The sequence below is a fragment of the Tympanuchus pallidicinctus genome, unplaced genomic scaffold (assembly GCF_026119805.1).
Source record: "Tympanuchus pallidicinctus isolate F22 unplaced genomic scaffold, pur_lepc_1.0 scaffold11, whole genome shotgun sequence".
NCBI lineage: Eukaryota > Metazoa > Chordata > Aves > Galliformes > Phasianidae > Tympanuchus > Tympanuchus pallidicinctus.
In genome coordinates this window covers 11477055-11501493 of record NW_026294627.1, presented here as the reverse complement: position 1 = coordinate 11501493, position 24439 = coordinate 11477055, and the positions used below count along the sequence as shown (strand labels likewise).

The following is a 24439-nucleotide window of genomic DNA, read 5'->3' as shown; positions in this document are numbered from 1 at the left end:
CACGCTGGACATCTAACCTGAAGTCCATGCAGCCCCAAACCTCCTGCTGTGGGCAGGGCTGCCTCCCACCAGACCAGGCTGCCCAGGGTCCCACCCAGCCTGGCCACCTCCAGGAGTGGGGCTTACACAGCTTCTCTAGGCAGCTTGTGCTAGGGCCTCACTGTCCTCTGAGTAAAGAATTTCTGCCTGACATCCAAACAAAATCTCCTCTCTTTTAGTTTAAAGCCATTCCCTTTTGTCTTATCACAATCAGACGTGTAAAACATTGATCTCCCTCCAGTTTATAAGGTCCCCTCAAGTAATGGAAGGCTGCAGAAAGGTCTCCCCAGAGCCTTCTCCAAACTAAATAAGCCCAGCTCACTAAGCCTTTCTTCATAAGAGAGGTGCTCCAGCCCTCTTCGTGGCCTTCCTCTGGACCCACTCCAACCGGTGCACATCTTTCTTGTACTGGGGGCTGCAGGCCTGGACACAGTACTCCAGGGGGAGCCTCACAAGGCAGAAAGTTATCATCAAACTTGCTGAGGGTACACTCTACCCACCAAATAGCCCAGCCTTCAAATCCATCTCTCCCTAGCTTATAGATAAGGATGTGGTGTGGGAGCACCAAAGGCCCTGCACAAGTGCAGGTAGATGACTTCAATTGCCCTTCTATTTTCCATCGATGCTGTCAGTCTGTTAAAGAAGGCCACCATACAGGTCAGGCAGATAGAGGATGCTCTGAGATCACCTAGGTGTAAGTTTCAAAACATGATAACTGGCCTATCAAAGAGCAGTATGGACTGTCCTGTGTAGCCTAAAATTTTATCCTCAGGTCAGCACGATAAGAGGCAAATGTGCTACATTGGCCCTATATGTGGGCTCCATACTACAAGGACTTCTGTTGTCAACAGCACAACTGCGGTGCTCTGTGCTGTCTCTAATCTTCATCTGAGGCCATTAAAGAAGCACAATTCTCTTACTGTTCTCCTTGGAAATTGTTTATACCCTATGGAATTCCTTACAGATTCACAAGAAGCTGCGTGTGTCTGATACTCTGAATTTACTGATTGAAATATTGCCATGCATTATGTTCAATTCCAGGGCAGACTTCAAAGATTTTTCCCAACATTTCATAATGTACTTGGGTTTTTATTGTTGTTGTCGTTTTTTAATATTCACTTTCTCAGAAAATTGTAAGGCTAAGTCAACAATAATACTACAGTGCTGGGTCATAATGATATCTCATTAACATCTCAAAATCATGGCAGAATCTTTGTTTTACCAATGTATACAAGCAATTTTTATTATTCAAATGCCTCTGGGGTCAGCTTTGCCATGAAAGACAACACAATGCTCTTTTAATTCCTAGGAATGGAATCCCATTTATTGCTTTTCTATCATTAATTTTTGTTATATTTTGAACCAATGAAACTGCTAATCAGATAATGAAACAAATGTACAAAATTAGAATAGCGTCCAGATGAGACCCAGAGCCTTAAGCTAATTGGCAATTTAAAACCTGTACCCTTGTTTCCACTCCCTCTGTTCTGATTTTTGAGCCAGACCTCTCCCAGAAATGCCAGCGCTTACAAAGGAAGTGCACCAGTCATGTTTTGCAAAGCCAAGTATGACATTCTCATGGTACTCAAAGAGTCAAGGAAAAAATATGTGTTTAACATAAGAATATTTTTAAACGAATCTATCAAGATAAATACGAGATATGTTTCAAAACTGTACTATGAAAACCTTTTTCTTTTTACACTTCAATTGGAAGAGTGTACCAACTTGTAAGATGACGCATACTGCAGTTAATAGCAAGCTTGAGATAACAAGAAGTCCGGACCTAGTTAGTTTTGGGATCAGGATTTATGTCACTAGAATGAGTGCAAAAAGAGACCAGAAGCAGCAGCAGGGAGATCTCACTTTATTAAGAGAGCACTCCAAAGCAAACCGTGACCAGCTCACCAGCCCTGCACACTCATTTGCAGGTAGCCAGCTCCTTCAGGCTCTGACATCAGTGAAAGATATTCGCTTCACTCCTTTTTATTAAAGATTATAAAAGCTTTTACATCATTACTATTTATCTTCATGTTTTATTATTTACTATTTCTTCCGATTTTCCATATATGATTGTTCAAAGCAATAAAAAGTAGAAATCTTTGCCGTGATCAGCAAACTATTAGGTGTGGGCAAAAAACTATCATTTTACAGAATACAACATGTACAGAAACATTTTAAAAGCCCAACTTTTATTGAAGTGTGTTCTGCATATTCCTTCTGTCTCTATTTCAAACTATTTTCTATTTCATTTTTAATCTTGAGATTTCTACTCAATGATTGTCATAGCATGTTTGCTCTAATTTAGGTTATTGTCTCTGGAACCAGGATCTCTTCGCATGTTTAGTTTTACATGGTGGTTGTATTCATCTTTCTGGAATGTTCATTTCATAAAAATTAACCTAACAATGCTGTGTTCATAATAGGCCCGTATTAACATGCATTGGAAACAAGGAGAGCACCAGCATCCTCATCTTTCATGAACATGACAAAAGGACCTAAAAATGAACTGTTGAGCACAAGCAGGAACAGCTCAGTCCTGGGAGCCCCAGCCCCCCTTGGAGCGGGTCCAGAGAAGGGCCACTAAGATGATCAGAGGGCTGCAGCACCTCTCCTGTGAGGAAAGGTTGAGGGACCTGGGCTTGTTCAGCTTTGAAAAGAAAAGGCTCTGGGGTGACCTCATTGTGGCCTTCCAATACTTGGAGGAAGCATATAAACAGGAGGGAGAACGGCTGTTTACATGGGTGGATAGTGATAGGACAAGGGGGAATGGTCTTAAAATGAGACAGGGGAGGTTTAGGTTAGATATTAGGAGGAAGTTTTTCACACAGAGGGTGGTGACACACTGGAACAGGTTGCCCAAGGAGGCTGTGGATGCCCCATCCCTGGAGGCATTCAAGGCCAGGCTGGATGTGGCTCTGGGCAGCCTGGTCTGGTGATTGGTGACCCTGCACATGGCAGGGGGTTGAAAGTGGATGATCAGTGTGGTCTTTTTCTACCCAGGACATTCTATGATTCTATGATACTGTGATTCTATGAATATAGTCCTTGTAACAGCAGCATTCACGCAAGACCCACACAGACCACAGCAAGGGCTCAGGCCTTTTTTACCTCTTGATGCTGTAATAATGCAGAGGCAAAACAACAGATTCATGTGAAAACTAGGACACTTCTAGCAATGGACATCCGTTGTTAACAGTCACTCCACTTGACTACATGCTTCCTGGCTACAGTCCATCTTTAAAAAAATTATTCCTCTTAGCATCTGCTTAAATTGTATCAAACTAATATAGTTTTAAAATTTTGTTTTGTGGAATCCTTTATTTACACACATGACTTTCATACATTCCATCCAAAAGTATGGAGGATTGCCTTCATATTCTACACAAATATATTTTGGACCAAAATTCCACTTAGAGGAATGAGAAGGAAAAGCATTTGAATACACTAGCCCCTTGTCAAATATCATAAAGCAGTTAATTCTGTGAGAGAGTACAGCCAATTTCACAGATGCCAGGACTAGAAATACATTTTTTTAAGACTTATCTAGAAGCATAAGCCTACTCTAGTGATACATGTGTCATGAGATTAGCCTACAGTGAGAGAAGGAAACAATTATGTTTCCTGAGAGTACCAAATACAAACCATCTGAACTAAATGGAGACAGACAAATTAATCTCTGAGTCACATCAGTGTAAGTCCAGAAAGTCTCCAGATATTTATGAAAGCCTCCCTGGATTGAATCCAGGTAACATGAAATATAATTCATCCCATCTTACAGATAATAAAAACAACACTTCTGGATGTTTTTATTCCATATTGTAAAGCATTTACTTTTTCTGTCCATTCAAACGTACTTTAATATGATCAGAAGTGTCATATTCCCTTTCCTTCCCATTTTTTTCTGAAGGGTAATGTAGTGAAAATGAGTCTACTTCAGGGAAGAGAAAGAACTTCAACCAAGATCTTTCACTCACGTGAATGGGAAACTGTGGATTACTAGACTGTCCAAAATTACGAAATCCATTCAGCACAAAGGAACTTTGACTGATTTTCAGTTTTTGCATTGACTCAGAGGAAATAAATGCAGATTGGTTAACACTGGCTAAACAGATTGACACTCTGGTCAGCAATGGTTCTCATCTCACTTAAGGGCAGGTTTCTATAGAGCCTGTGTTAAATCTACACCAAGAAGCATGAATTAAAATTACTCTTGACAGTATTTCAGCAAAATATGTTGCATGTTCCTGCATTTTCCTGAACAGGAGCACTCTGCTGAGCCTGCAATGTTGCTTTAAGTCTGACATCTCAGAATATAAAAGCAACAAATCATCTATTATGTGTGGAATAAGACCTTTGGGGTGGGTAATCAAAACTTTTACAAGATGGATCTAGACACAGCAGACATCAAACTAAGTAAAGGCTGGGAATTTCTGTTCTGGGTGTAACCTAACTTAACGTTACTCAAGAGAAAGGAGACAGCTGATAAAGTATGTCAACGGGAGAGACGGCAGTCTCGTTGATGAGATATAGGAAAGCTATAGTGGTTAAAACTTTCACTGAGTAAATACTGAGTCCACATTTTTTAATACTGTTTCCACTGTTACAAACAGTTGTGGTATCACCTCTGCAAAGTGGTGATTGCACTACAATTGCACTTAGCCAGCAACCCCATTATTGTCACAGACAACAGCAAGAAGTCATCTACCTTGAACTCCTCCCACTCATCCCCAAAGTGTCTGTGAGCTTCCACTATAAACTGAGGTCAAAATAAGGAGTCCATTGCACTTGATTTTCATTAGGTGCTTTGATCTTTGTAGAGAAACTGCTGTATAAGAGAAAAGTGCACTAACAACGTTACTCAGATATCTTGAGAAAGGAAGATAGCTAATAAAGAGAGATGGCAGACTATGGAAGAGAACTTCTGTGGAAGAAGAATGAAACGACCTATCTGAATGTCAGGGCCATGAGCGCATTAATGAACCTGAATGGATAACAACAAACCCTGTGGCTTCCATCCACGTGCCCTCTGCTCATTCGTTCAGAGCTCAGTTTCACCTCAGGCCTGCCCTTAGTGACTGACAATGGGAGCAGCACCATGTTCTGCCCCATCCCCTGCACTGACCTTGGGCTTATGTCACAGACTTGTTCCTAAACCATCTCCTGCAGTTCCCACCTGGACTCCCTGGATCAGTCTCATCACCCTGTCTGAGACTGTTGGCTGACCACCATGTGACTGTCACCTGGCTGTTCACACCCTGGGATTACACCTGGTCACAGAGCTCCCGCATGTGCTGCTGTCACCCCTTGCACACAGACATCTGCTCCAGGGGTAGCCCCATTTTTGCTGCTCCCTGACACAGAAAACCACAAGCAAGATTAGGAAGAGAAAAAGAAAACCCTCACCAATCCCAGTTTTATTAGGAAATCTTGATCATTAATTAGACTATGTACCAGAAGGAGACGGTAACTTCCACTAGATTTTCCCAGCACTTAGCATATGAACAACTCCCTTCCACCCCCAGGTATAACTGTCCAAAAGTCACGTCCCTAGTGAAATGAGATCATGTCAAAACAATAAGCATCAGTTTTTCCAGCACCTGTGTCTCTACACAGTAAAGAGCCTGTACTGATTTTCAACACATCGCAGTTCCTGCTAACTCACCACTTCTACTGCAGTTGTGTACATATCTCCCATGACGTCACTGCTCGATGTAGTTTGACTGCTCTTCTCCTGCAGATATACAAGTTGAGCAATGTTAATAAGGCTAGCCCCAAAATTGTTTCCGGTCTGTCCTGAGCCTGATGCCTGCTAGAGTTGTGCAAGAGCTGAAGGACTTGGATAATTAATACTTTACCTTCTAAATACTTATCTCAATAGAAAACTCCCACTGCAGCTTTGCTCTTACAACTAGAAGCCCTTATGCTTACCAACAGATGTATTTTTACCATTATTGGAGTAAGGCTAGCTGCAGATATTATTCCTAATGCTGTCATAACAAAAAACTTTGGGGAATCAATTCAGAAAATTCACAGGAAAAAAATGCACGTTGGTCTTCACATACCTTACCCAGAATTGGACAGGAAGCAAAGAACAGAGGCATAAGAAAACCCCACAGGTATAACAGACATCTATTTCCACCAAGTACAAAACCTTTGTTCAAAATTTTAGTTTAGCACTCCGCAGGACTTACAGAGCAAATGTGTGTAGCGGGGTCACGTAGGAGGTAAGCCAGGGCTTGAGCAGTTCCTAAATTCAGCTTCACAGCTGTGTCTATCATCCAGACAGGCCCTTCCTCTTGTCCTTAGATGCTGTGCTCAGCATGCAAATATCTCTGTGTTAGAGGGATGTGGAGGTGTTGTGTTAGACATCCTACTGTGACTTTTACAAAGTCACACATTAAAATGTTTTCTTATTAGACTGCAGTCTGTTGCAGCATATGCAGGTATTTTTTCTTCCTTTCTAGCTGTTTTAATTTGTAAGAACACAGAATAACAGAATAGTTTGGGTTCGAAGGAACCTAACAGTCCACCCAGCCCCAACCCCTGCCATGGGCTGGCTGCCCCTCCCATCAGCTCAGCTGCCCAGGACCCATCCAGCTTGGCCTTGAGCACCTCCAGGGATGGGGCACCACAGCTCTCTGGGCAGCTGCGCCAGGGGCCTCATTGCCCTGAGTGAAAATCTTCTCCGATGTCTAATCTAAATCTCTCCTTCGTTTCCAACATCGATTTTAAGTTAGAATTACACAAGAAAACTGAAAAGTGTTGAAAACGGTTGTTCCCTTCGACTGTTTTCTACAGCCCTCATAGTTGATTTCACAGCTAACGAAGGATAAGTTTGTCCAAGCACGTGGGAAAACTCAGACCCCCCTGCGGCCTTAAACCCTGACGGCGCGAAGCACGAGCAGAGGCACAGCGCTGCGTGCCTCCTCAGCCCCACCCCGGGCCTGCGCCGAGCCGCTCCGGGCGGGCCGTGCAGACATGGCCGCCTCTCGGGCCCGCCCCGCCCCGCCCCGCCCCGCCCCGCGCGGACAGGCAGCGCCCGGCGTGCCGCAGCCATCCCGGCACCGCGCGGCTGTCTCCGAGGCCATGCGGCTCTTCCCTCCCGGCGCTGCCTGCGCGCTGCGGGCGCTCGCGCTGCTGCTCCTGCTCGGCCCCCGTGAGTAGCGGCAGCGTGGGACGGGCGGTCCGCGGGGCGATGCCCGTGGCCGCGTCCCCGGCGCGGGGAGCGCTGGGGGCTGCTGTTCGGCTCGGGGCGACGGCGGGCCCTCGGCCGGGAAGTTGTGTGTGCCGTGCTGGGGTGGGCTCCGTTCGGTTCCCGCTCTCGTGGCTCGTGGCGCTGCGTTCCGTATTGCTGCGCGGGCTGCGCTGCCCGCCCTCGGGCGCTGTCCTGGCTGCCGGAGGGTCCCGCTGCTTTCCAGCTCCGCCGTCGGGGCGGGCGGTGCGCCGTGTGTGTTGCCCTGCGCTACGGCAAGTAGTCCGCTCCGGGACTGACCCAATTTCTCGAGCCCGGTTCGGGTGGCAGACGACCACGTTCAGGCGATAAGTGAAGTGCGCTCAGATAAAAGGCGAGATGCAGAAATCTGAGCTGCCTGTGCTGCTCTTTCGAAGGCTGAAATGCCCCATGCTGTACGTCACAGCTTTCTAAAGTAAAGATGCAGGGGAAAAAAAAAAAAAAAGTACCAAGATTAACTTGAACAAAAGAACGTTATTGCACTAAAAATAATATATATATATTTATATAAAAAAAGCTTTTTAAAAAAGATTTTTAAAATGTATTTGCAAAGTGCGTACCGCCCTGCTGGGATGCTGGCATCGCTGTGCTGTGCCAGGCTGCCACCTGCCCCTGTACAGGTGGGCCTCGGCTGCCTTTGGCTGCGTGGTTCTGCCCTTGTGTGCTGTGGCTGCTCCCAGGGCAAGGCCCGGCTCACCACCACGAGGCACTCAGGCGTGCTCCTTCCATCACACTTGGTTGTGTGATCTCCGTTATAACCTGCTCACAAAAGCCATGCCCTTTTGAGGCTCACCTCAGTGCACCTGCAGAGGTACTGGCTGTGGGGTGGGGCAGGGAGCCCCGCCGAAGTTCCTGGGTTTCAGTGTTTGGATGTGCCTGGTTAGAACGCAGCTGTGTTTGGGTCGGCCTCCACTTATTCAGAAACTGAAGTTTGTGTTTCTTTCAGCAGCATTACTGTGCTTGGTGAGGAGTGCTGCATGAGAAAGTGAGAAACTCAACAAATAGTATGGGTTACAAAACATGAAAGTGGCAGCAGGTTTGCGCTCATTCCTGTTAAGATTTTAGGGCCAACTGGTTATTTCCATGTGAAGCTGTTCTTTTTACTCTGCTAGAAAGTTTGTTTCTGTGTCAGGTAAGTAGAAGAAACATTTAGCAAAATATTATGATCTGCAAAAATCCAAGAACCCACTGTTCTGTAAAATCCAGCTGGATCTACGACATCTTCCTTTCAAGTACTGAAGACATACTTAGAAGCAGGAGGAGACTGACTTTTTACACAGTCTAGTAGTGGTGGGACAACAGGGAATGGCTTAAACTTAAAAGGAAGGTTAAGGTTAGATGTTATGAGGAAATTCTTTACTGGGAGGTGCAGCCCTGGCACAGCTGCCCAGAGAGCTGTGGTGCCCCATTCCTGGAGGTGCTGAAGAGCAGGCTGGATGGGCCCTGGGCAGACTGGTGGGGGGAGCAATCAGCATATGGCAGGAGTTGGAACTGAGTGATGTTTAAGGTCCCTTCCAGCTCAAACCACTCTGTCGTTCTGCGATCTCAGTGAGGAGACACAAGGCAGCCCACCCCATCCAGCTCATTCAAAAGACAGCTACAGCATCTCTGGTGGGCGCACCTGCACTGAGCTGCTTATGAGACCAGGAAAAAGCAGCAGCAGTGTCTCCAGGCCTGATAATGAGTGTGGTGTTTTGGATGTGGTATGTCTCTGTACTTCATTTAAATCCTTGCGTGGCAGCAAAAGGTGTAGCTGTGTTTCGGTCTCAAACTGACTGAAGCTGAGTATCAGTTTGATCCCTGCTGTTTCCATAAGCATCTGCGTAATGGTTTCTTTTGCAAGACTGTGAGATGGATTTCACAATGCTGAGGCATGGCAACCTTTCCAAATTGCTGCAGAGATAATCCTGTGTGATCTCTGTGCCGGGCTCATGCAACAACCTTCTGTTAGCTCAAGGCCGCTTGAAAAATCAGTATCAAAATCCCTTGTTGAGTCAAGGGAAAAAGAAGAATGGAGCGTTCAGATAGCAAGTCTTGGGATTTACAGTTTGTCAGATTTACAGATTGCCTGTTGCAGTGGATTTAGGGCCACTGGGTAGTTCGTGTTTTAATCTCCAGAATTTGAGTTTCATCTGTTCCCACTGGAAGTTGGAGCGTGCTGGGGGTGGTGGTGTTCCTGTTGCTGCTGTTACCACTCCAGCACTGTGACTCGAACATGTTTGGATTGATCAAAGGCCGCTGTGCCAGCACAGATCTTCGCAGCAAGCTGTGCGCTGTCAGTGCCTCCCTACTTTGTTGTTGTTATATTTAAACTAACAGAAGCAGAATGGCTTGGAGATAAACCTACCTGCTTTGCATCAAACTTGAAAAGGAAAGGTTCCTAGGCACAGTTTGGATGACTTTTGAAATGTCCGCAAAGTGAATATGTAAAGCTGTGCTTAGAATAAAATATGAGTCCTATTCTAACATCTTTCTGGAGCGCTGGGTTTAGTTAAGCCAGGGTATAAAGCCTGAGAATGCTCAGAGATGTGCTTATCTTCCTCATGAGTGTGGGAGTGAGCAGACCACCCCATCTCACGCTGGGAACTGCCTGAGTTGTGCCACTGTTGGTGCGTGGGTCTCCTGTCAGACTGCACCTGCAGGGAGCTGCAATTCAGCGTGTGCCTCAGTGGGAGACTGTGCATTTCTAACATTAAGAGCTTGTGGGAATTACCCACCGTGTTGGTTTTTACCGGATACAGTGAAATTATGTCAATTTAGAATTACATCCTGTTTATTTTCAGCTCTCACATCTATTTCTGTATTTGAACACTGCTCCTGGAAGCTACCTTCCAGCCAAAGCTGGAGGAACTGGATTGGTTCTGCTCTTCTGGAAGTTTGTGTGTCCAGATTGTCTCAGGCTTACAACTTCATATGCATCAGACCACCAAAACTATAGAGGGGCCCTGAAAGTGCTTGCTGCAACCAGCTGTGCTGTGGCATCTGGCAGGAAGCACGCCTGCCTGCAGTGCACCCCAGCCCGCCACAGGCACTGCTGTTTGTAGCTGCACCTCTGCTTGACCTTGAAGAGAGGAACGCATGGAGCTGTATGATGAAAAGCCTGCTTGTCCCCTTTCTCTGTCCTTTTGTGGTATCTGGAGCTTTGGTGCGTTGTCGGAATCGGGCATTTCCTTGACTCAGTGCATCATGAAGAATGAACACAAAGATCTTTTTTCTCCTCTGAATCACAGCATGAGCAAACAACAGCAGATTTTCTCCTCCCAGGATTTCACACCCCAACATTTCAGCTCATCCTGTGACCTCAAAAGGCATATTTGCTCATGCACAGAGCTTCCTTGCTGCCACATCTATGCAGAAGGGTGTAATGCTTCTCCCGTTGCTGTGACCTAGGATGTGCTTACAGTTTCCCTGGCTAAAGCCTCCTGGTTTCCCCAGTGACTGATGTACACATCTTGGATACTAAACCCACTGTTTGGGGATGGAGAACAGTTTGGGAATGGTGGTGGTTTCAGATTCTCTCATTCTCACCTGTCCTATTCACGTTCCACATGTTCCAACATGGCATACCCTTTACACTACCCCTTATTAGGATGTCTTTGTCTCCTGGAGCAGCTGCAAATTAAACCAAATTAAGGAACTTAGCAGTTTTGGTTTAAAATGCATAATAATAAGTATATCTTTGAAGGTGGGTGAGATCTTGATCCTCTCTAACTTCCATGTCATCCTCCAGGGAGCCCATTCTGCTGACTGAGCAGGGAAGGACATTGCATGTTCTCATTTGTATTTACAAGCTTTATCAGTCTGAGCTCTTTCTACTACTGAGAAAATGCCTTATTTCTGAGACATTTAGTTCAAGTTACTTGCTTTCCTTTAACAGAATGTTGTGGTGAGTTATCAGAACTAAACAGTGCTGGACAAAGGTAGGATCCACAACTGATCCTCTTGCAGGTGTGTGAGTGCCAGGCTTTGCATTCTGCATGGTGTGTGTTTACATCTTACTGCTGCTGTGCAGAACCAGGCCTGAGGACAGACTCATCAGGTCTCTATTACTCTTAACATTATGATATCTATGTAGGGATGGAGCAAGTGCTCCTCTGCCTGCAAAGGCCCTATAGGAAAAGATTCACATGAGACGTTCTCTCCTTTCTGCCATAGATATTGTGAATCATATATAATTACTGAAGGAAGGTGGCTGACTTCTTCCTCTTACTTCTTTCATTCTCCTTACATCTGAAGGAAGAAGAGAACTTTGTGTTGATGGGGAAGATAAAATGGGGGATGGGAAGGAGTTCCAGTGCATGTGATGGTTGAATAGTGTGACCGTTGTCATTTGTGATGTGCTGAGAGCAGGCTGTTGTGGTACCATGCTTATATAGCATCATTACCTACTCCTGCGTGCAGTTCCTTAGTCATGTAGGTGCTCAAAGCGGCAGTTGCTATACCAACTGTTTTTTTCTCTTCCTGGAATTAAAATACCTAAACTAAATTGTCTTTTTTTTTTTTTTTTTTTGAAGTTGGAAATGCCTTTGCAGAGGTGAACGTCACCAACACAAGCTCTAATGCGACTTCACCACATGTAATACAAGGTAATACTCTGGCACTTCTTTTTCTGTGTTTCACTAGTGTTGAGAACAGTAATGCGTATTACTGCGTGGCTTGAACTGCCCAGTAATGGTTTAGCTTTTAGTGGTTCATGAACAGCTGTAAGGCAAGATGGAGGCACTCTGATTGTCACGTTGATTTGCCAACAACTAAAGATATTTAGGAGAAACTGATGACAGCATAAACCATCGGTTCTTATGCCCTTAGATACCCTGGAGCAACAGGATGTTACTCCTTGCCAGAGAGGTGGAACAAAATGACAAAGCTGTATGTGTAGAACTAGAAATATCTTCCAGCATCAATTTACAGTTAAAAAGAGAAGCAAGTAGAAAGTCTGTTGGGCTGTTATTTCAGTGCTGCTGAGGGAAAGGCAAGGCACTTGTTCATTTGAATATTCTTCATATCAAAACTGATTCCAGATCTCTTGTGCTTGAGCTTGTTGTTAAAGCACATGTTTGTTTCAGTGTGACCTCTCTTGACTGCATTAAGGTGCACGCCTTTAAACAGTGCATGGCGTTTAAGCCACCCATGCAGAACGGATTTTCCCTGAGTCACTTCTACTCTGTATCCCTTTGCTCATCTCATTTTCTGTTGGGCAAGAAATGGGATGAATAGCCAATGACAATAGACAAATAGCTCAGTGACTCACTTTGTCATTGTACTGATTGCATCAGTGACTCGCACCCAAATTCGGTGTGCATGGCTTCCTTTCACCTGTGTGAGCATGCAGTCCATGTCCAGATATGTTCCTGAGGTTGCAGAAGCAAGAACTCAAAACCTTGGAAAGACCGGAGCTGCATAGCTACAGCACTGGGCCAGTATGGGAAAGGTTTAGCCCTAGGTGGGTCTGTGGCTTATACGGATAGAAAAAGCAAAGTATCTGAGGAAGAGCGTATTTGTAATGGTGGAATCATAGATTGTTTCTCAAAGTCAATTACATCTGTAACTTGATATCTCTGCTATCAGTATAAAAATTGTGAGCTTAGTGCTCAACGTTGGAGCTAATTGGCAATAATTAGACCTCAAAAAAAAAAGAAAAAGAAAAACAGCAAGAAAAGAATGATCATGTGCATCTCCAGTGCAGAACTGGAGGGAGAGATGGCTGTTGCAGGAGTGGGAGTTTCAGATCAACCCAGGTCATCGCTAGGCAGAAAAGGCTGTTGGCCTTTAAGAAATGTGGAAGAGGATTACAGCAGAGAGGACACTGAGACACAAAAGTAGCATGAGTAGGAAAGAAAAGAAAAAATAAAAAAAAAATTGGAAAATTAGAGGTGAGAGAAAGGAAAGAAGGACAAAAATATGAACAGTCTTTGGAAATAGGTGTGTTCACAGGAGCCTTATTGTGTAGAGACAACATGAGCCAACATAAAGCTGCTTCTATCCCTGCGTCACAACTATGAAATGTTACCAAAACGAGCCCAGTGTGTAATTGAGATGCTGCAAAATGAAAGAAGAGACTGAGAGACAGGAAATGAAACTGAAATGGAGGAATAAAAACGGGAAAAAACATAATGCTTGAGTAGGTCAAGAGTCAGTGAGAACAGGGTTGATGCTGAAGTCTGTTAGCATTTTGCAGGATAAAACGACATGGATTGAGGTGGAATGCTTTCTGCTTTATTCCCACTTGGAGCCTGCAAACACGGAGTATTTTGCTGTTGGTACTTTATAGTAAGTTGAAGTGGAAATTAATATTAATTTTCTTGTTTTCTTCTTTTTTCTTGAAGAAAACAGCACTTTATCCAATTCCTCTGCTGTGCCATCCACGCAGTCTGCAGCAGGTACGTATGTTCATCAAATAACGTATGTTATTTTGGAGCTCGCTTCTAGGACCATAACTACCCCCAAACCATACCAAATTCCAAAGAAATATCTATGAGATGTGGTTATTTGAGAAAGGCTTTATCCTTTTAGGAGATAGAGATGCAACATAAAATAATGCTAAGAGATGCCCTAGAGTGCCGTAGAAGAACAAGAAACAAAACATAAAGCTTCAGGAAATAATTCAAAAGAAGTGGGGCTGTCATCAATGTTGATTCTTTCTCTCTTCTTCCATTTTCATGGAATACAGCTGAATATGTTGTTGTGTAAACACTGCATGTCTGTTTAATCATGTTTCACAGTAAATAGGTGTAGAGTATAATGAAAGCACTGGGGCTTGTGTTTCAAGAATAAGACTGTTTCCTTTTAGGTGAAATTCATGGCACCTTACCCAACAGAAATTAGTCTTTCTAGATCTCTTAGCCCATAACATTGCAGTTCAAATGAGACATGAACAGCAGATCTGGGACAATCTGTCATGGTTATTTTTGCATTGAGTATCTTACCTTCACACCTTCACAAAAAAACTACAGGTAAAAATGACTTCTCGAGGCAGTACTGTTGCAGCTGTGATGCTTCAACATAAGTATTGTGTTTACAAAACACACCTTTGTTGAAAGAAGAAACGTCTTTATCACATCAGCTGGTAGAGTTTGAAAGCAGGTTTTTGACCTGAGACACAAATGTGCAGGTTATCTGCTTGGATTTGCAGCTCCCCAACCGTTGGCTATGCTAACGTAGGCTTATTATTATTATTATTTTTTTTTAAAAAAAAAAAAAAAGGAAAGTTTTAAGAAAATGATTTTCTGGAAGAGTTTGTGCAGACATATTTAATTACATCAGCAGAGGCTGAGTAAGAATTAATGTCCTGCAGTCATTCAGTCTGTGATGCACAGATAAAAGATTGTTTTTGAGAGAAGAAAAGAAGGTTCTATGAATTAGATCCCCTTCATGCCAAAAACCCTGTGAAAGCAGGGCAGAAATGTTGTGCTGACCATAAGATACTTTGTGCATTTGTGCAATTTTATGATGATCCTAAGTCCCTGGTAAGTCATTGCATTTCCAGTACAACTCTCTGCCACATGCAGATAACCTGAGCTACCCTGATTTGCTTGCAGTTCCATTAAAACATTCATCAGTGGAGAACAGAAACACTTCGTAAATGCTTTTGTATAGCAAGGAAGTGGTGCAGTTTCTCATTCCATTGCCTGCAGTATATACCAGTTTAGGCATGCCTTACTCAGAAAGTGGAGAGGTTCTGGTAATCCCCTTGTTGCCTTAAAGTCTTCGTCATGTGCAGAGCCACTGTAAAACACAGGTGCTTAATTAACCCTGCGCCCCAGCCCTGATTGTGGGCTTCTGGCAGAGGTCTGAGCTGTACTGTAAAAAGCAGCTTGAGCCTGTACACTACCAACCTAACAGAGAGCTGTGCCTCGCTTTGCCCGATTTACAGTTCACATCCTTCTTTTTTTGGGGGGGAGGGGCTTTTTCTTTTCGTTGTTAGAAACTTCATAGGCATTAAGATAGTCCACATCCATTTTAATAACCTCTTTTGAATGAAGAGTACTGGGTTTATTACTGGATGCATATAGCTAGTTAATTTTGCTTAGTCTTTGCTTTTCATGGCAAGAATGAAAATCTTATTCCATAGGAAGATCATATTCTGTGAAAAGAAGAGTGTTTATTTTGTGAAGACATTCAGTAATAATTACTTGTATGCTAGCACAGTGCTTATGCAGTTTGAGAGGTTAGTTACACAAAGAGTATTGCATGGTGCTAAGAGCTATCATTACACTGTATATGTAGCTCAAGCAGATATAGGATAGGTAAGGTACTTTACAAAACAAGATAACTGTCACTTAAAAGTTGTCATAAGCTTGAACTGTGCTCCTGGTGTGCATCCTTTGTAGGTAGGAAAAATAACATATGCAGCCTGGGTGTGTTTAGCATGATGTTCAATGAAGCACAGCTGGTCTTTTGGGGAAAAGTAATTAGGGAAATAAAAGATAAAAGGACAGATGTTTCTAGCAAATGTTCTTTTATCTTAACTCTGTTGGTAAAATAGTATGAGTAAGTTTTCAAAGAGAAAGAAGAACAGATTGGAGCCCAATTCACGTCAGCTTCCCAAATTTCCTACATGCCTCTGAAAACCTCCCACTGATGTTCTGAAATGACTGGCACTAAATATATCACAGAAGATAAGTCTGTAGAAGATAACCAGATTTTTCTTTTAATACATGTTATATTACCAAGTGTTGTAATCTTATTAGTGATCCTTTTTTTCTTCTTTATAAGAAAGTGATGGGGAGAAAGTAATGTGCAAATCATGATAGCTGCTTGGATGTTTGGTTTGTTTTTTTTTTTGCTGACTATGTTTTCTTAAGTGTTATTAAGTACCCACAGAGTAAATACCATCTTTGTACTGTATAGTCTAATAATGATACACCTGGACCCATCAACCTCTGTAGTGCTCAGAAACATGGGCCACTTTGACACTCTGTGATGGTGGTTCAAAAAACACAGCAAAATAATAAAAACAATAATTAATTTTAAAAAATCCCAACAAACTAAAATGCCACCTGTGCTTGGTTGGCAGTTGCATTCAGATTTGCCTTTTCTTCTGCTTGATGCCTTTTTTACATAAAGAATGTAGTTGCTGGGTGTGATTTCATCTCATGACTGTTGATGGTTTCCAAATAGATTTCTATTTCCTATAATGAAGAGCTATTTGATATTTATGAATGGTTGTATATTTGGGGAGTTTGCCTGCCAGTATTAAAATGTGCCCTGAACTTTATCCGATGTGTCTTACACATGCTTCATAGAGGAACTGAATTTCCTAATTGTAACAAGGTAAGCACAGTGTGCTCCTCCATCTGTCCCATCCAATGAATGTTCATTTCATGGTGTCACCTAGAGCAAAGTACAAGGATAGCAGCAAAGAGGAAGATAAATCGTATTTACTGAGGGGGAGGGTATTGGGCTGTTTCAGTAGTTTTAATGTTAAACGACCCAGAAAAGTGGCTCATAGGCCTCCTCTTTGTGAACGCTTAGGTTGTCTCAATGTTTGCTTTTTTATGTTTTTGGCATCTATGGCTGTATTGGAAGCAGTGAAACCAGAGTCTTAGCAAGGACAATGTTTTGTGCGAGGCTTCCTGCATTTTAGACCACATTTACAGGAAGAGCATTCTTTGGAAGAATTTCGGATGTTGTACAAAAAGAACAGAAACTGAGTATCAGGTTTGCTGTGGAACTGAGATGAAAACTATCCTTTATGCAAGTGCTCTAAGTTTTTAGATTTAGAAAACACAAGTGCACTTGGATGTTTGAATTTGCATAATGAAAAGCTTTGATGGTGTCTAAAAATGAATCCAGATTGTATGAGACTATAGAAATAACACAGAAGTACAGAGTGCAAAGGGAGCTTTTTCACCATGAAATTATGTCATGTGTAAAAGCTGTTTGCCTCATATTATCTGCTTAGAGAGGTTTCAATCCTATAAAAAGCTCATGTTTCTCATTAGCTCCTTAAAAAATAGATAATTTTCTTACAATTATTCTAGGTGGCTGCCTTCTATTAAAGCTGTTTGCTATAAATATCAATCTCCTCTGTTGTTGCTCTTGCATTTTGTCTCACGGTACTTCTATTCTGAATAGTTTGTTGCTTTCAGTGGGGAGGAAAGAGGAAGTGTTAGGTAGAAGCAGAATAAAAGTTAAAGATGTTAGATATCAACCGAACTTGTGAAACAACATTCCAGTCCTCTGCTTTAACCTCGGCAGTAGCCTGCTACAAAATAAATGCTACAAGATAGCAGGCTGCATTCCGTTAACTTTGTGGAAAAAATGGTGATGCTTGAGTTTAACATATAATACGTTTAAATACACACAACCTTAATAAAATCACTGTTGTTCAAAGGTAAATTAAATCAAGTAAAATTAAATCACTACTAAAATATTCTAAGTCAGGAGTGATTCTATGGACTTGGATAGTGTTACCAAAAGACTTCATACTTTTAAAAATTACTGGATATGATCCAGGTTTTATCGAAGGCCTTTCCTTAACGCTGCTCCTGATCTTGAGCCCTAGAAATGGGAGTTAGGCCTTTCCAAAGGAAGAGAGCAGGGGAAGGGTTTGTGTGCAAACCTAGGTGTCCATGCAATTTATTTTTTCATTGTTATTCTTTCATTCTGTGTGGGTATGACAGATGTTATGTTAGTCGGTGAGTATGCCATTGATTAATTTTATCTGTTTTTCTGAATGATGTCAATTGAAAAATTTCCCAGGTACGCCCACCAGTGCCAGCCGTCCCACCAGTGCCAGCCATCCCACCAGTGCCAGCCATCCCACCAGTGCCAGCCGTCCCACCAGCACCGCTGCGTGTGTCACCGTTCCTGTTCAGCCTGCTGAAGCCAACCAGACAAGATCAACTACAGCTTCATCAGTCACATCATCACAAGCGAATGTTACAGTGACCACTTCTAAGATTTCTTTCACGTCCGTTACAGGTAGGTGCACACTTCCACATGTTGACACGTTGTACAATTCTAGTTGATAGTCTCATTTTACAGTAGGTGCAGTAAAGGGAATATATCTGCATACTGAAAAGCTAGAGCAAGTTTCTTAGTTGGCCACAGTAACGTTCTTCTAAGTGCTCCACACGCTTAATAAGGCTTCACTTAACCTGAGTGACCTGAAACATATAAGAAAAAAATACAACTGCAAGTAGTTGTGAACTGGCAGCCATCAGCAGGGAGATTAATGATGTTAGGAGAAATCCTGTTCATTAAGAGCTGGCAGTAGGCTTTTGAGTACCACCTCAGTACTTCTTTCATTCCCCCTTCTACAGTACATATGAACACATCTTCATGACTTCCTCTGTCTCAGCTGACCTGTGGCTGTAAAAGTGGCTGGCTTGGTAGCAAGGCTGAGTTCTGTTTGCCCTATTTGTAGCAATGTAGTTACTTTTCTTCTTAAGGGAGAATGGGTTATGACTATGGATGGTTCACGCTTCATGTAAGAGTTGCCAGGTACACTTTGACAGTACTCTTGAGTACAAAAACAGTAACTGTAGAAATCAGTTTTTCCTTGCAAGTAAAACCTTATTGGGTAGGTCAGCAGAACTTTTATTTGGTCAAGTAACTTGCCTTGTGGCAAATACAAACAGGCACAAACTGGATCATCTTATGACAGATGAAACCAGTTTTCACATGGAAACTTCTTTATCTGAAGTCAGTATTTATCTATGTCAGTATTTGATCTTTGGGGGACACTTGTGTTGGGCTGTGGAGCTGAGCTCAGTCTAGTTGCTATTAGCTGCAGATTGAGGCAGTGTGCCTATGAGAGTAGAGCAGCCAGCAACTAATAGCCACCAGAAGTACTTTACTCCCATCACTTAACTATCCTGGCTGACGTGGTTGTTGAACCCTGTGTAGTCTGACCCACTGTGTTCTGAGTCAAAGCAGCTTCCTTTTAGGCTAGGTAATTTCAGGCCAAGCTTATTAAATTAAAATGGAGGATCTGAAAAACATGGGACCTGGTGTAAGAGGGGCAGCAGATGTGGAACAAGGAGAGAGTGGAGGAAAACAAGGGAAAGAGGAAGTTGAAAAGGAGAAGTGGCAATCACAGTCTTTCAGAGAGAGTGAGCAGATAGATCAGCTGCTCCCACACCACACTGTATAACTTTAAAAAATGTTTGCGTGCTTGGCTGCTATCTTGCCAGTTGATCTATGTAAAATTTGTCCAGTTGTCTTTAGATGTGAGTCATCTGGGGAGTGCAGGATACAAAGGAGTCCCTTGAAACAAATCTTGTAAAAACTGCCTTTTGTTTTCTTCTTTCAGCCACATCAAAATCTGAGACTGTCATAGCCAGAGCCTCCAGATTTGACGTGGGCAGTTTTGTAGGTGGCATTGTGCTGACACTCTGCGTCCTAGTTATTCTCTACATTGGGTGCAAAACGTACCACTCGAGAAGAGGCATTCAGTACAGAACCATGTAAGTTTCAGAGGCATTATCCCTAGACAATTAATCTGACTTTCTCAAGGGGAATAAGGAGAATAAAGATGTTATTGTGATGTAAATTTATTTGAGTGTAAGAGATTTAACTATGATACTGTATTTCATCCCTTTAGTGTCTCCTCATTGTTCTTATGCCTCTCTTCTGTGTGTTTCAATTTTTTTTCCCGTGATCTAGTATATAATTACTATTTTTAGGAGACCCTTGTCTGTCAGCTATTTCAAATTAAGTCACTGTGGTTATTACTTGTGTACTTTCTTCATTTTCTAGTTTGTTCAGTTTTCCTTCCCTCACCATACCATACCAAGACTCAACCTCCATCCATGCCAGCTGTGACTGAGCCTCATGGATGACGGGTTCTTCTGTACAACAACTTTATAAAATAATTGTTCCACAGCTGGGGTGCCCTTTACACCTTTGCTCTGCTCTGTGTGGTACATACTGGATTTTTTCGTGGCTGGTATTTGCTTAAATAGCTTGGTGCCAGAAGTATTTCTTATGTATGTATGCATACTTTCATCCTAATTTGCTAGCACTGTAAATATTTCTGCCGTCTTGTATGCCCCTTATGCACTGATTGTTCACAGCAGTATTTGTGAGATGTTCAATGTATTTGGTAGGCATCTCATTCTTCTGATACTTTTTCCTGGACTCATTTGTCTGTTTATTCTTTACCCTCACTCCATTCCCCAGCGTATTGTTCCTGTTATTTAGATGACATTTTATTGGAACCCTTTTACTGTTTCTCTTTTATATCACCTCTTACATACCTTCAAGTTTAGTTTGAGCAGCCAGTTTCAAAGCCAGACATGTCATATTCCACTCTCCCTAGCCACCACATTGAAACAGTTTATTTGTTTTCACAGAAAGCATGCAACTGGCAACAGAGCCATTATTCACATTTTTAAGGCTCAGTGTTTGATCGTTGCCAGCGTGAACAAGGCAGCTGGTTGATTTCTCACATTTGTTTTGTTATTTTGTTCCATAAAATTGTATGCACTGAATATTCTTCAAGTACTCTAGGCAAGTTTGTAAAATCAGGTAGAATTCATTAAACAGAATATAGACATCTGCACCTAAGCTAGTTATATCATTTCTACCACACTAAAGTACACACTTAAAATCTGCTAGATGCCTGCCCACATTTGTTTGTATTCAGCTATTGAGGGCAGCTAAGAGTGTTCCATAGAAAAGTACATGTGAAAAGGTATCGTTTGGCTCCCACCTACAGTCACTTGTTTGTTTTGTGTACACCAGCAACTTTGAGCCTTCTGTGAGCTGCGTAGGTCCTACACAGCAGTTACAAACATGCTGACAATACGCTTTCTTTTCTTGAGTTTCTTTTCAAGATCCTTGAGGTTTTCTGTGAGCTTCAGACAGCATACAGATTGCAAGTGGAAAACCACACTTTTAAACATTTTCTCTAGGTATTTTCCCAGGTGGACAAAGTAAAGAATATGTCAACAGCCTCTTCCAGACAGCTCTCCTTTCTGAAATAGGTTTGGGGGCCATCTTGTCTCGGGCTTGGTTTGTCCTTGTCGAACTTCTCTTTTCCTCTCTCCTCAGAAGCATTTGCTTCTGCGAACAAAGCACATTTATAATTCTGAGTTCACACTGTATCTGTCTCAACTGTTTGTAACGAATGCTAAAATTCTGATGGAACCTTATTGGCATGTAATGATTAAGGAAAATGAATTGCTTTTTACTTTACTATTGACTTGCAAATCTTATTTGCCATTTATACCCAACTTTTCTCAGTTTTCTTCCAAGCTTGCATCCTTGTCCCAGTCTTAGTTTAAGCATTGGGAATTCTTAAAACTAGGTTGCTTTTCCTATCCAGTATCATCCATCTCATTTGAAGCAGCTTCTTTTAACTGAGGCGATGTCCCCAGGCTCAGAGAGGCCTGCAGCGTCAGGACTAACATGTGCTTGGCCCTTCTCATTAAGATGGCCTTTGTTCACAGAATAGCCTTCTTAGCAGCAACTAGGTGGCAGTTTCTTGTACTGATTGATGATTGTACTGCAGAGCATTAATTACTGTGTTTCTATTACAGTGATGAACATGATGCCATCATTTAAAGAGACTTCACAGAGGACAATAGTGGAAACCCATCCTGTCACAGCTGTTTTAACTTGCTTCTGGAAAACATTCTTTTCATGATTGCAGTCTCTTAGGCTGTTTGTAGGTGTGATCTGCAAAATTATGAGACTCTCCTATGTGTCCTGATTTTTTTTATTTTTTTTTTTTTGTGTTAGTTTTGATGAGAACAAGAGGAACTCAGCACTTTTTTGAGAGATTCTTTTCTTTTTCCAGTATTTGTAACCAAATTTAAAGAAATCACATTTCAGTCATTTGAAGCTAGACCCACAAGGCTCTAAAAAGGGTAACTTGCTAAACAGTGGACCACATCATTACAATTCTAAGTTCAGTTCAACTGTTTCTCACATGTCCCCATAAATCCAGTGTGTACATAATGGGTACTGTAGGATAGGATGGACTACCTTTGAGACCAAGTGTAAGTTCTTGCAAGTAAAGTTTTTTTTTGTTTGTTTTTTTGTTTTCAAATGTTTTGTATTAAATTGTATTTATTTTGAAGTTTGATGTGAACTGTAATTTAGAAACTTGTGGGCTTGAACACTTCAGTTAATTTTTATTAGGATAGTAAAGGGGCAAGACTTGCTAATGGTGTAGATGATAAGTACTGTAAAGTTCAGTCATTAGCTCACCAGTGACTTGTAGAGACTTCCCTTCATAGACTACATGATGAAACTAGCTGCAGGAACCATGGACAGACTGCAAATATCCATCCACAATCCCTTTTTCTAAGAGAGTTCTTATAAAAAAATATAAAAATAAAACAGACTATGCAATCCATAGCTGCTATTTAATTGTATATCCTAGTGTTCTGATGAAGTCAGAATTTTCCCCTCATAGATATGAAAATTTTTGCAGAAATTATATTTTATGTTGAATGTGGCAATCACTTTACTTGTGTTTTTGGTTTTTTTTATTATGAGGGGACTGCATGCAATGTTTTAGCAACATTTGATAAGCATTCAAAGTTACACAGAGAAGTTGAAAATCTGTAGGATATCATTTTAGAAGAATATAATCTGGATTTTCTTAAAGTATTTTCCTAGACAAAATTATCTGAAGGCGACTGGGCCTCTTAGAAAGCCGTAGCATTAAGGTCCAAGTTTGCCATTCCTGTGCAGGATTGCAGATGCCGCTTCTATACTGCTATTGCATTTACACTGAAGTAAACTTGCTGCCTTCAGCAGACAGGTACACGATTTACACTGGTGCAGGGAGGAGCACAATGAAAAACAGGAAATGCTTCTCTGTAGCACCAAAAAATTGTTTAGGCCTGTTGAGGCCTCATTTGTAGATCAGGTGATCAGGGTCAGTGTGGTGCCACTTCCCCGTCAGGCAGTGCACAGAAGGGAGGTGGTGACACCTGGGGAAGGCCATGCAGGGACTGCTTGCAGGCCTGTTGGTAGTAGAATGTTAGGGGAAGCAGAGCTACAGCTCTGGCACAGATTTATTTTGTTGATTCTTACACGTGTGCATTCCTACAGTATTAAAATGGGTGTGTGAGTCTTCCTTTTTCATATAGAGTAATAAAGCTTTGTCTGAGGCACAAATAAGTCCAACAAATCATGACCTAAAGAAACATCAGCCACACGGGTGAAATAGGGTTTGTGTGACTGTTTTGTATTTCACTGAGACTGAGATAGGGACGAGCAGTAACCTGAAGTAATTTTTCCAGTTTTGTGTTATCGTGTGTATGGTTATTTCTTTTTTTCTTAATGACTTGCCTTGTTTGGTGAATTTTTATTTTTATTTTAACTTGATGATTGTTACATAGCATTGCAATTCTTTACTTTGTAGAAATTAAGAGAATTCGGTGCAACCCCGTTACTGGGATTGCCTCGCCTCTGTTGTGCAGACGAATAAAGGAAGTTAAATCTTTGGAGTTAATGTATCAATTTCAATTGGATTTTTATTTTATTAAATGCTCTTATAAGTTCTTCAGCCATTTCTACAGTCACAACAGTGGAAGAAGTGTTCACTCTGTATACTTTTCAATGACCAGAACCACGACACTTCTGTACAGCTCAGTTGTGTAGCATACTTACTTGCGGGTGCCATATTTTAGCTGTTCCTTAACTCAGCTAGGCTTTATTTATATGGTAAAACTTATTCAATACTGTTTGTAGTCCATGCATCCACCAGGACACTGAAGCTCTTTGGTTTTTAAGAGTGCTGGTGCCTGAGCAAATGCTGTTCATGTTTCTCCCTTTTTATTAGGAATCCCTCTGGTGACGTGTCACAGAACTGCATTTGCAGGGTCATGGCTTAAGACTGTTGCCAGCAGTCAGCTGATTTCACTTTTTGACACAACCCAGACATTCACTTTTAATTACTAAAACTCACATTTTATACTTCCACATTAAAAATGAATTCACTTACTCCCTAATGAAATCTTGGGAAGTCATTCACTGACTGCAGAACAGAGCCACTTTTGGGCACAGATCCAGAATGTTACTTTTTTCCTTCCTAAGTAATAAAAAATGAAATAATAATAGTAATAATAATAATTGCTAATAATAATAATTAAGAAGTCTCAGGACTTTAACATTCCTCCTTCCTCCCACAGCTCTTTTTTATGCAGCACTCTCCTCCCCTGTACTTTGCTGTTAATTCATAGCCTTTTCAGTTTTACTTTTTGG

The 24439-nt window shown here is 42.0% G+C and overlaps 1 protein-coding gene across 5 annotated transcripts; it reads left to right on the top strand.

The window, feature by feature from the left end:
* Positions 1 to 7004: 7004 nt before the first annotated feature.
* Positions 7005 to 23682, top strand: TMEM123 (transmembrane protein 123). Of its 5 annotated transcripts, XM_052670983.1 has the most exons (7): positions 7005 to 7195; positions 11785 to 11856; positions 13597 to 13650; positions 17975 to 18013; positions 18050 to 18196; positions 19530 to 19683; positions 21760 to 23682. In XM_052670983.1, exons 1-7 carry the CDS (start codon positions 7018 to 7020, stop codon positions 21782 to 21784), a joined length of 669 nt encoding a protein of 222 aa, XP_052526943.1. In that variant the 5' UTR covers positions 7005 to 7017; the 3' UTR covers positions 21785 to 23682. The 5 variants fall into 5 exon arrangements, with proteins under 5 accessions (XP_052526943.1, XP_052526941.1, XP_052526945.1 ...); XM_052670981.1 differs by having other exon boundaries at positions 17975 to 18196; XM_052670985.1 differs by lacking the exon at positions 17975 to 18013 and having other exon boundaries at positions 13597 to 13655; positions 18034 to 18196.
* Positions 23683 to 24439: the final 757 nt, after the last annotated feature.

Excerpts from the sequence above, each read along its gene's own strand:
- TMEM123 (XM_052670981.1), top strand. The coding sequence starts at position 7,018 with ATGGCCGCCTCTCGGGCCCGCCCCGCCCCGCCCCGCCCCGCCCCGCGC. Across the intron at positions 18,197-19,529 it reads TTCTTTCACGTCCGTTACAG|CCACATCAAAATCTGAGACT; the intron begins GTAGGTGCACAC and ends TTCTTCTTTCAG. Across the intron at positions 19,684-21,759 it reads GGCATTCAGTACAGAACCAT|TGATGAACATGATGCCATCA; the intron begins GTAAGTTTCAGA and ends TTTCTATTACAG.